Source organism: Triticum aestivum, chromosome 7A (assembly GCF_018294505.1).
Source record: "Triticum aestivum cultivar Chinese Spring chromosome 7A, IWGSC CS RefSeq v2.1, whole genome shotgun sequence".
In the NCBI taxonomy this organism is placed as follows: Eukaryota; Viridiplantae; Streptophyta; class Magnoliopsida; order Poales; family Poaceae; genus Triticum; species Triticum aestivum.
In genome coordinates, this window is record NC_057812.1 from 280,414,102 (window position 1) to 280,426,546 (window position 12,445).

General features: G+C 42.8%; 2 protein-coding genes across 2 annotated transcripts; one reads left to right on the top strand and one right to left on the bottom strand.

Moving 5' to 3' along the window:
* Positions 1–5,703: 5,703 nt before the first annotated feature.
* LOC123152351 (non-specific lipid-transfer protein C4) lies at positions 5,704–6,397 on the top strand. Its single transcript, XM_044571923.1, has 2 exons — positions 5,704–6,069; positions 6,197–6,397. The coding sequence occupies exons 1-2, from the start codon at positions 5,790–5,792 to the stop codon at positions 6,202–6,204; spliced, it is 288 nt and encodes a 95-aa protein (XP_044427858.1). The 5' UTR covers positions 5,704–5,789; the 3' UTR covers positions 6,205–6,397.
* A 290-nt stretch (positions 6,398–6,687) lies between these two features.
* Positions 6,688–11,971, bottom strand: LOC123152350 (plant UBX domain-containing protein 8). The gene is made up of 10 exons (XM_044571922.1): positions 11,711–11,971; positions 10,565–10,626; positions 9,952–10,459; positions 9,613–9,722; positions 9,111–9,348; positions 8,829–9,017; positions 8,593–8,757; positions 7,803–7,946; positions 7,659–7,715; positions 6,688–7,052 (listed from the first exon to the last, which is right to left on the bottom strand). The coding sequence occupies exons 1-10, from the start codon at positions 11,792–11,794 to the stop codon at positions 6,939–6,941; spliced, it is 1,671 nt and encodes a 556-aa protein (XP_044427857.1). The 5' UTR covers positions 11,795–11,971; the 3' UTR covers positions 6,688–6,938.
* Positions 11,972–12,445: the final 474 nt, after the last annotated feature.

The window sequence follows — 12,445 nt, forward strand, 5'->3', positions numbered from 1 at the left end:
TCCATAAAAAAACAGGCAATCCTGGTCTACCCAGGTGCCTAGACAGGCAATCCTGGAATAACCCGGTGCCTCAATCCACCCAGATGTGTGTTTAAGTTGCCACCTTAAGTAAAACATTAATTAACAATCTCACATCTATCATGAATACTCTCAAAACCCAATCCACGTCTATGAGCATAGCATGGCAATGTAAGCATAACATAATAGTAACTCCCAAGGGTTTGATAATAAACAGGTAATAGGTACTACCTCATCAACTACTTCCCAATATCCACATGTTATCAATTCCTAACCATGCAATGTTTGAGGGTTGAGACTAATGCATAAAAACTGGGTATGAAAAGGAATATGATCAAAGTGTGAACTTGCCTGCAATGTTGAGGAAGATGATTCGCACTCAAAACTCTTGATAGATCTACTCGTCACACTCCGGTCAATCTATCGTAAGCAAACAATAGTAACCACACATAAGCAATCACTCAAAAGATCAGAAAGAACGAAGAAGACGATTCGGAAACATCAAAACCAAGCAAATAACTCTTGCAACATAAAACAATTTCTAAAAGTACCAAAATTATGTGAATTTGGCCTTATTAGAATGTTTAGGTCAAGAGCTTCGATATGCAAAAAGAATCAACTCAAACGGAGCTACGAAACTCAAGTTATGATCAAACGAAGTTTGAATTCAAATCTGATCTAATTCAAATTTTAAACTTTTCAAAAACATGTTTGAGTTGGATTAATGGATAGAGGGGATCGTAACGAATATGTGAGCGTTGATTTCATTGGATTTGGATAAACGGGCAAAGAGTTACAGTGTTTTGAAGATCAGGGGCTATTCTGCAAATAAGTTATTCACAAACGGGTCCCTGGCCGAAATTAAAAAGAAAAGAAGAAAATACTAAACAACAAACGTTCGCTGCCGAACTCTAACTAACAAATCTGTCCGCTCTCGATCCTAAACGAGCGAACGTCCATTAATAATAATAAAAACGTTTGGGAAAAAACTGAAGAAAACCAAAATAAACCGGGGCGGCTCGGCGGTTTTACCGGCGGTTTTTCTTTGTCGATGGCGACGAGGTCAATGGCGAGGAGAGGCGGCGGCTCCGGCGAGCGAGGCAGCTCTGGCGACGGCAGGCAACGGCGACGCGGGCGGCGGGGTGGTGCGGCAGCAGCGAGCGGCGCGGCGGCGAGGCACTGCGGCGGCGGCGGCGGATCTGCGGAGGCGGGAGTCGTCCCGCGTCGGGGCCAAGGCAAACGGGGCGACGGCAAGCTGGGCTGGGCCGCGGCCTGGCTCGGGCGCTGGGCCGGCCCAGTCGGTGAGGAATTTTTTTTATATAAAGATTTTCTTTTTTTCCAAACAAACAAAACAAATAAAAACAAACCGAAATAAAAATATTATATAGGCATATAATATATCAAAATTTTAAGAAAAAGATTCCAACAAGATGGACATTTTTCTAGCACTAAATAAAATACACATAAATTCTAATAATTCAAACAGTGCTCCTGCTCTAATGAAATCCAATAAAAATCATTTTAAAAATACCAAAATGGTTTCAAATTAATTTTTCTCCAATTTTCTATTGTAGAGAATCATGTTACCCCATTTTCCATGTACTTTGTTTTTGGAGAAAAATAATTTGAATAAAACTCAAATAACTCCAAATTGAAAATAAATCCAAAAGAACTTTGAATTTATTTCTTTTGAAACTCCCAACTCATATTTCCTATAATTTGAAGAAGTCATTTTATCTTCTCTCGTGAAAATCATTGAGTTGCATAAAGTTTCAGAATTGGAAATATTTTCCCAAATGAAATTCAAATATTTTCAAACACCCCATTTCATTTAAATAAATGGAAGAAGTCATGTCATCTTCTCTCCGGGGTTTTGTGATGAAAAGTATTTGAATTCACGGAGATCAGAAAGCAAATAAGAAAGTTTGGGAAAGTCCTTTTATTCCCTCTCATTTAACTTTCAAGAAGTTTCTAATTCACTCGCTTTCAGACAATCAATCAAACAAACAATCAAATCTATCTATTTATTATAACATTCCAAAATTTAGAATTTTGGGATGTTACAGCATAGTAGTTTTCAAAGCAGCCCAAGTAGTTGGGGTATTATCATGATATAATCTATAATGTTTAGACCACCAAACACAAGCAAAACTAGCAAGTGCAAAAACAGTAGCAGCAACAGGTATATCCTCGGGATATTGTAAACATGTAAAACGGTGTTCGTTTCTAAATCCCGAGTAAGATATGCATCAGGAACGTATCTACCCTCAAATGGCGGAATATTCAATTTTAGTTTTGGAACATGATCACGATCTCGTACCTAAGGTGGTGGTGCAGCCCTACCATTACGATTATATGTATGTGGACGACCTAGTGGTGGTGCTGGTGGTTGCACATAGTTCTGATTTTGCATAACCTCATCCTCATAATCGCCCTCGTAATTTCTCTCCTCCTCGACAGTAGCAGCAGGAGCCATAGAACCATCAACAGCAGTAGCAGCGGCACCAGAATGTTGGCATTCCTCAAGAGGAACATGCTTCGCTCGTCCTACTGGATCGCGATGTGGAGGTGGTTGTTGTTGTTGCAACGGTGCGGCACGTGGTGGTAGACGCACGAGCACTTCAGTGAACTTGGCGTCCAACTTGGTGTCAATTGTCTTCTGAATGTCATCTATCCTCTCCGGTGCCTTTCCAAAGCTACTCATCACGTCTTGCACCTGTTCACCCAACATTTGCTGAAATTTATCATGTAATGCCTTGTTCGTCATGTTCTCCTAGTCAGTCTCGTCGGCTTGTGATCCTGTAATGGTTAGCAGCAAGAGAAACACACAAGAATATGATCCTACAAACTACTAGGAACCCCATAGTTCTGGTGGTGGTGGTGTGGAGGAGAGTCACAAATCCGTCAAGCGAATCCCAAATTCTTACCAGTTCTTACCAAGCAGCAGGCAGTGATCAGCAACCATTGTAGTCAAAACTCTCAAACCTTGGATAGAGCGATTTTCAGGTGGTGCCATATGCACGACATAGATGTATGTGGAGCTGGGGAGGCTTATAACAGGTAGCAAAAAGGGTCAGCAATAATCAACTCAGAGATGCAAAGTTGAATAAACGATCAATGACAGTATTGTGCTGGTCCTAGGCTAGATCATGCTAGAGACGCGGGCCTAGAACACTAACAAAATCATGGCGCTACACGTAAACAAGGCAGAAGCACACTCTGAATCTTTTTCTTTCTCTTTTTTTCACTTTTTTGCCTCTCTTTTTTTCTCCGCAATAATTCTTTTATCAAAAAGTCCACAAATGATCTAAAAAGTACCTAGCCAGAATTTTCCAGACTTAGTTTTTTTAAACTGAAACTATTTTTCTTCTACGGGTGGCACGGAAGTTGGGGAGTCTGAATTGGTCACTACTCGTACTAGTACGTGATCTGGGAATCAATTAGAGAGAGGTAAATACTGGACTCGGAATAGGATTGATGGCGGAGATGAATTCGGTGGAACTCGGACTGGTGGTCGATATATGTAGGGGCGGTGGAACACGGACTGGTGACGAATCTGTGACGGAGGTGGACTCGGGTTGGCGTGATGGCGGCGAATATGTGGTGGTATATATGGATTCGGATTGGCGGCGGATATGCGATGGTGGTATATGGCATCGGTGATGACGATGGTGGTATATGGCAGTGGTGATGACGATGGTGCGGCGACGGCGTGACAGCATGTGAACAAAACTCGAAACTCTAAGAGACTAGATACTAAGACTAGCAACTCGACACGACGATGCAGCTGCAAATTCAACAAAGCAAAAACACCGAAAAGGTTATGCAAAGGCTCAGATTGGTTTGGATATGATGAACTAACCCGAATTTTTTTGCCTTTTTCATGAACTGAAGGTATGAAGAACAGATGCAATCTAGACTACGAAAACTAGTAGAATCTCACCGAGCAATCTAGAAATTTGATACCACTTGATAGAGGCTAAGGTGTCCCATCTTTCAATGAGATATTGGCTATCGTTTTCGGTGAAGTAGACTTTGACGATCCGACTACGAACGTGTGAGGACGCAGCGCCTTAGCAATCTCTAAACTAACACCGAGAGGTTATTGACCACGCCAAAACACGATCAACCTGACCATGAAGGTCTATTTCCTGCACGCAAATGAAGAACAAGTAAGAAATTGAAATTGCAATCTGAATGTTGCGAATATAAGAGGAAATCTTTATTAATGGAAGTGGGATTATGTGATGTCTTGCTCTGGTCGTAGAACACAAACGAAGAACGCGAAGTTGCAGCTATGGTGAACTTTTAATCTAAACAAAACTCAAGTCTAAATGTTGTCTTAAGGGTTGTATTTATAGAGGAAAAGAGAGGGGATTTCATCCACCTTTGGCAAGGTCATACTAAAACACCTCCTCGGTCATTCCCCCTACAGTATGGACTCTAAAAATAACCTACGAAGTTGCATTTCGAAAATACATGAGTCTAACGCAAAAATAAGATAGCGCAACACCTATATTAAGCTACGGACAAAATTTATAAAAGACAATTTTGTATATTTTGTCCATGTCCTTGGATGTCATCATGGTGGCTCCAAAATGCTGAAAACTTTACCAGAAACTATGTTCTTGTTCCCTTTGCGCGCGCCATCATCTTCATGCTTGATCATGCTCCAGTGTTCATCCTTCTTGTCCATGTTGGGTCCTTCATTTGTAAGCAAAACAAAAGTATCTAACTTAGGCAGCATTATATTCTTATAAACACTAGAGTCGTTACCAAGAAATGAAAGTACCTGATAATATAATTTAGTTGGCGTGCGCGAGCTTTAATAATTGGTCCAATATATGTATCAGCAGGGATTGTGGGTGTAATTGTAGTAGTGATGTCCCCATCACATACACTCATCTCTATGAACGCACACACACGCATCCTATCCCTATGAGCACATCCGAGAGCTTGAGGCGGCATGTCATCTTTGCGAGCACCAAGACTTGAACGCTGGCGGGCTAGGAATACCACTGTCCATCTAACTATCCAACCACAGGTTGGTTCGCGCGATGAATTCTTTTTGTAATATATGTAATGGACAGTTTTGTAAATATTAGGCAAACATTATTCTAGTACCCGACGAACAATTTTCGAAGACGTGGTGAACACTTTTCCAATCTGCGATTAACATCTTTTCCTAATACCCGACAATTTTTTTTCAAATACGCCGTGATATTTTTCAAATACATCATGACCATTTTTCAAATAAGCGATGTACATTTTTTTTTACTACGTGATGAACATTTTTCAAGACTGCAACTACAACTTCTTCTAAGTGGGCATATTTCGCAAATAAAAAAAACTTCTTCCAGATACTCCGCTGGCAAGAGATGCCGGCACCGGCATTGCCTGGCAGCCGCGCACAGACACAGATCGAGCAGGCCGTGCGTCGCAAGCTCCTCTCCTAGGACAAGCCGGCACCGGAAAAGAAGCGAAGATCTCAAGAGCGTGATGCGCCCAGGCGCGTGACGCTCGTTCGGTAGCTCACACAAAACCTGCAGCTGCTCGAACGGCTGCTCCACCGCTCGCTCCGTGCACGGTGCGTCATCGCCTTCTACGTTCTACTAGCTCTAGGTGAGCCATGCAAAGCTCGCCGCCCCTCCTTCTCCTCAAACTCCGTATAAATACCACAGCGCGTCGTCGTGCACTGCAACAGCCAGCCAGCACAAGCTCAACGAGCCACGCTAGCGTTTGAGAGAACAAAAACAGTCCACCGACGTACGATGGCGCCGAGCACCTTCCCGCGCGCGCTCCTGGCCGTGTCCCTCGTTCTCCTGGTGGTCGGCGGCCTCGGGCCGGCGGCGGAGGCACAGCCGCCGGGGAGGTGCGTGCCGCAGCTGAACCGGCTGCTGGCGTGCCGCGCGTACCTGGTGCCCGGCGCGGCCGACCCCAGCGCCGACTGCTGCAGCGCGCTGAGCTCCATCTCGCGCGACTGCGCGTGCAGCACCATGGGCATCATCAACAGCCTCCCCTCCCGCTGCAACATCGGACAAGTCAACTGCTGTAAGCCAACACAACCCTCCATGCATCATTCCTTCTTCAAAATAAAATAACTACCACTGCTTTGTTTATGCGTCCAAAGTTTTCTAAGCTTGATTCTGTCTCCTTTTTCCTTGTGCATGAACGGCAGCGGCTTGAGGCGGAACGAAGAAACGATGCGAGTCACAGAGTGACTAATAATGAAGGTGGTCATTTCTGCCGTTGTTGCGGCATGTCTGCCTCTTCGCCGCCGTCTTAGTTTTCGTTTGTCCAGTCTGTCGTGTCCTGCTGCTGCTGTCGATCTCGACACGTTAATAAAATGGACGATTTGAGGCACGGCCTCTCACTTTAACCTCTGCACTTTGTTTTTCATTCAAACTCGATGGAGCTGGAAGGTAAATTTCATCATAGTAAATCCACATGGCCACGTAGAAATAAACACTCAATGCCGCGTAGAAATATCAATACTACTGAATTCGGTAAAAGAAAAATACTACTCCTAAATTGCTGATGCAAGGTGGCGACTGCATCAGGTTGGGAGGGCAGGTCACCGAGGTGACCATGAGTCCATAATATGAACGCCAATTGGGATATCTCACAAAGAACCTTAGTATGATGTCTGCAAACTCAAAAAACTTAGCATGCAATCCATTAGTTTAGATAACAAAAGAGCACTGTATATACATCCTGACTGCATGCCTAAAGTGGGATTGCGGCACCGAGTACACAATGGAACTTACTAACATCGGATCATAAAACAAAAGAGGATAATGAGACCTTCCTCGACGCGGAGGTTCACGAGAAACCTTGCTAACTTTTCATCAACATATGACAGATAGAAGTAAAAAATATGAATCCCCAGTTGGATGCCATCCATTACTAAATCCTTCACACTATCCTGAAATTTGTTCTAGAAACAAGGCCTCCTGTTTGCTGGTGAGACCCACATCACTCAACGACATCTGACACTCCTCGTCGGTGAATGCACGCCTGGGGTAAGATCTCACCTGCAAATCACAGATTTGCATTAGTATTGATATAATAATCAGAATACTATATCAGTATAAAACAAGAAGATATTCTGGCGTGCTCCTTCCATAGAGTTTTGAAACATCATCCCAAATTCCACATACCAAACAACAGAAGTGAATGATTAGCTAAAATGTATTTCTGGTAATCACTATAAGCATGCCCGAAAATCATTGTGATCTAAAAATGAAAATAAGCATGCCACATATAGCAGAAATGGTTCTGAGTCGCACATTCTATGCGGTCAATCATCATACAGGTTACTGTACTGAATGCTGCCGTCAACTATCTGAACTTAACTACTAAAGCTACATAGTCCATTTGGAATGGATCAATATGGGAATTCAAGCATTATTCAGTGGCATATATTGATATAGCAGCACTAATACATAGATGTTGATGACGAAAAACTGAACTGTGGAAACATGATATAGTTTCCACTGTTACAGCGTGGGCAACCAAGCACTGTTGGTATATGATCATGATCCACTATACCACGTTAGTGGAAGCTGAATTGATCTTTCTCAATAGAACTTCTTTTGTGAACATAACTTCTTCAAATAGAAGAAAAATGGTATAATTACCAGTCTATAGGTTCCAGGCTTGAATGTCTTGCTGATGTCAATGAAATCAAAAAGGGCCTGCAATAAAATCCCAGAAAGTTGGAAGCAGGTATAAATTTATAATGAATGATTCCATAATAGAACTGGCAACTAAAAGCAGCCTACCTGGAGCTGGTCAGATTTCAAAAAGCGCCTTCCCTGGCGACTACCATCAGGCATGCGAACTACAACTGTGACGGCTCCTTCAGCATTTGGCAGTGGCTCCTTTGGTAATGATGTTCGCTTGGCTGCAAGCATGGACTCCAACTCCTATTTTCATGATGTGAAACAAATGCATAATAAATGTGTCGCAGCGCCAAATATAACACGTACATCGAGAATAATAGACTAATCAAGCTTTAACAGAGTCTGAAGAAGAAATATTACATGCTTCTTATCATTTATTTGACGATGGGGATAGTCACAGCAAGAAATAGCAATGACCCTACACAACTTTGATTCTAATGCTTCCAAGAGACATCTCTTGTATTAAGCTGCTTCTAGTTAAGCATAACTAAGTTCAAAAGTATACCCTGGTAAGAATTAAATAAAGGAACATACTACGAAGTTCAACAATCTCAGGCATATCTTACAAACTGGCATTCATTCCACTCTTGTTCAAAATTAATACTCATTAATTGACAGTTTGCCACATCCGCAGTGATTTAATAAATCATCCTGATAAGCAAACCCTAACCAGTACAGCATCCAAGCGTAATCCATACACAAGACATCCCAGAATATTACGTGGCCTCTTATACTGTTAGCATCGGGATGTGTGTGTTAAGCTAGGCCCATGACACTACTGTATAGTGTATATAGAGGTATATATGTAGCAAACATGAGAAATACTAATGGAGGAGTGAATTCCAGAACTTTTCCCAAAGAACTTCATAGATAATACCAACTGAAGTACCTCTTCCTCAAGTTGTTTTCTCAGCTTTTCCTCGTTCTTTTGCTTTTCCATTTCAATAGCAGCTTCTCTTGCAGCAACTTCTTCTAATCTACGGAGCTCAGCATCCTCCACAGCCTTCAACTCTTTTTCTCTATCAGCTTGGAGGGCTGCAAGATACTCATCATCCTGTAATTTAAATATCATGTGTTAGGTGCAATAGTCAATCCATTCCCTAGCAGATAAATACAGCTCCATACCTGCTGCTCCCTTAACAACCTCTGTGCAGTTAATGTTGGTGATGGAGGATGTGCTACTCGGGGATAGCCAGTTGAGATTCCATGAGATGGGAGGGGAAATGGATATTCTGTGTGTTCAGGAATCCCACCAAACATAGCAGCCTCAAGCATAACAGCTTCATCGTGCTCTTCAGAAGAAATGCCTCCCCACTTGACAGAAAAAAAAAACAGAACCGTGAGTTGTGGAGAAACTGTAGTGCACCAAAACAGAAGCCTCCTAGAGGCATGAGGTGATTAGAATACCTCTGAGGGGAAAGCTCCATTATGCTGGTGAGCATTTTCAGTACCATGAGAATGAGGGCCCGAGGGAGGACTGTCAGCCCTTTGCACTGCTTCTGTTGGCCCGGCAGTTCCAGATAGAACACGCCTAGAACGTTGTCTAACTAAAGGTTCTTCGTCAACATCTTCAATATCGTCTTGGAAGTTCTCTTCATCAACCAATTGCCTAGAAGTTCCAGCTTGCCCTGTGGTTAGTACTTTCCTACAACAAGAAAGGACAATACAAGGAATTAGTTACACTAGATACAGAAAGGTTAGTTCAAGGCTATTACGATAGGACACACAATGTGCATGCTCAGCTAGTCAAACTTGTGTTAAAATAGCACAAACACAATGCTTTTGAAACTGCAGACTGATGGAACAATGGAAATTGAGCAAGTGATGAAACATTTCTGAGAAACCGAGCAAATTATTGATCTACAATTAATGGAATAAAGTTAGACAATGGACAATATTTGATAGTCACCTTTCAACTGCCTCACTTGCTCCTTCAATGTCCTCCTTATCAGATAAATCAGAAGAATTATCAACCGCATGCATTCCCTCTTGAAGTAGAACTCTCTCTCGCTCTGCTACCTGATTGATAAAAAAAATAGTAAATATACATGCACAAAACAAGAGCTCAAAATCTTGGAGAACTGCCTCCAAGGAAAGAGAAACTGCTCGTGCTAGATCATTATCTCTGACCAGTGATACATTCTCACATGCACCACTATTTAAAGCCTAAACACAGCAGACTTGTTCAAACTAAAGTGTAAAACCTACATTATTAAAAGAGGAAGATATCCAATAAGTCGAAGCTTACATTTGTAAGTCCTTCCGCATCCCTTTTTGATGCTTCAATTGCTGCACGGATCATCTCCTCTTCTATGTCATTGTTATAGTCACTAACATCCACCAATGGAGGAGCACTTGGTGCAGAATTGTATGTGCTTGGAGTATTTCTTGGGATAACAGGAGCATGGGTAGATGGCAAGTCATCATCATCCTCATCAATGACAACAGTCCCATGAACCTCCAGACCATATGAAGACTCACGTCCAGTAACATCTTCAATAACAGGACCCTGACCAGAACTTCCAATTTGAGGATTATCAGTGTCTTTAACTTCAATAGGTATCTGCCGCACATCCCTGGGATGTGTAACCTGAGGTCCCTGACCAAAGAAACCAGCAGCGGCTCTCTCAACAAAACTTGGGTCCAAAATACCAAAAGGGTTGCCCATAGATCGGCTAAACATAGGATCAAATGGTTCGTCCAGATCCATAATATCATCATGACTGTCAGGTATAGGATTCTGATTGATTCTGGTGCTGAAAATCATACAGCTTGGTTACATTTTGTAAAGGAAATTCCGTGGGTGTTAGGACACTAAACGCATACCAGAAAGAGAACAGATGAGAGAGCAAAATACTTACGTGGATCTATCTCCTTCATTGAAGTATGCATTCACCGCTTCATTTAGGTCACCGCTATGCTCCTATGTACATTTCATTGGCCAGCCATTATCATATATATGAGCCCAGAAAGCTAGTAATACACATATTGCAAGAATCACTATGTCTAAATCTAATAGATAAGCAAGGTGTAAAACATGACGAAAACAATAGCTGTAGTCCAGATTGATCAAGGATAATAAAGCCAAAATAGCATGAATACATTATCACCTCAACCTTACTGTTTAACAAGTTAAAATTTGTAGTGTATCCTAGCCTATAAGGTGCAGCACAGCACATCGAGTGATACTGAGTAAGGTTTAAACTGAAATTCAATGTACTAATATTTTACTTGTTTAAAATCCAAATTGCTATGTTTTTACAGCAGTATTAGATGAACAAATATAAGGAAGTGAAATGCACAATAATTCAAACACTAATAGTGTATCTGTTCATCAAATACTCGGTCGAAATAAATCTCCTGAAAAAGCAGATCTGCAAAACTTCAGCCATTCAGTTAACATAGACTCTTGGCACATCCAGAGACGACAAACATGTTTCAAAAAAAAAATGTTTTCCCTCTTGCCCCTACTCCAAAAGTGCAAATACAACTAACTACTACCGTGCTCCTCCCTACGGTTCATGGCGCAAACATCTGGACAGATTCCATAAATTTCAGTCTTCCCCACTGCACAAATCAACTCAATTTACAGCCATATCATTTATCAGATCGAAGACACCCCCAACTCTAATCCATTGATGATTCCGTGTTACTTAAAGCACAAACATAAAACATAAGGTAAGTGTATGCAGCAATCGGAGAACACAGGCATTACACTCCAGAAACCCCACAATTGGAGAATTATCATCAACCCTAAGCACCCTACAGCACGACTCTGCATACTGATCATACGCTGATGCTGAGTCACACACACACAAACCGCCCAGCCGCCATCCCACCGCATCGCCATCTGACCCACACGAGCAGGGAGAGAGCGAACCCTAACTCAACCAGAAAGCCACCAAATCCACACGAACGTAGCCCCTGGCACAGATTTTTTTCACGGGGAAAGGGAAGGGACAATAGACAGTACAGACGAAGTTGTGAGGAGGAGCAGGTCGGTTCACCTCGAGCTTGCGGGCAGCGACAGCCTCGTCGGCGCCGGTGATGCTGATGAAAGTTTCGATCGCCTCCTGCGACGGCTGCGCCATGGCGGTAGGGCGGCGGCGCCGTCCTAGGGCTCCGCGGCGACGCGACGGAGAGGGGGTTGAGGTGGAGTCCGGGGGAAGGAGGAGCGATAGAGGTGGAGGAAAAAGAAAGAGGAGAGTTCGTGAAGCAACGGAGCCGTGCTTATTAATTCGTCGATGCGGGTTCCTTTTCTTTGGGGGATTTGCTATGCGCATTCTCGGTAGTAGTAGTTGAGATCAAGTGGGCCGGTGGGCCGTAGTTATGCTGAGCCCATTAGGGCCGACATTTGCATTCTTCATGCCCCTCAAAAAAGAAGAAGACATTTACATTTTTGCCCTATATGGATACTGCCTTCATCTAGGGGTATATTATAAATTGTCGTGGATTTGTCACGGCGGATGTCCTTAGTGTGAGGACTTAGTCGTGAGGCCAACGCATCTATGTGGTAGTTTGAGAGGGGTTGAGTGGGACAAGAGACGCGATGTTTTTACCCAGGTTCGGCCCCTCTCGGTAGAGGTAAAAGCCTACATCCTGCTTGATTCATATTGATGATGATGACGATCTCGGTTACAGGGGCGAGGTTTTGTTACCTCTATCTCGACAGCATTTATTTTGATGTTGTCTAAGACTTGTCTATTGAGACGTCTAGGAAAATTTCTCCCTCTTGGGGTGCC

Excerpts from the sequence above, each read along its gene's own strand:
- LOC123152351 (XM_044571923.1), top strand. The coding sequence starts at position 5,790 with ATGGCGCCGAGCACCTTCCCGCGCGCGCTCCTGGCCGTGTCCCTCGTT.
- LOC123152350 (XM_044571922.1), bottom strand. The coding sequence starts at position 11,794 with ATGGCGCAGCCGTCGCAGGAGGCGATCGAAACTTTCATCAGCATCACC. Across the intron at positions 9,349-9,612 it reads GCAAGTGAGGCAGTTGAAAG|GAAAGTACTAACCACAGGGC; the intron begins GTGACTATCAAA and ends TTCTTGTTGTAG. Across the intron at positions 7,947-8,592 it reads GAAAACAACTTGAGGAAGAG|GAGTTGGAGTCCATGCTTGC; the intron begins GTACTTCAGTTG and ends TCATGAAAATAG.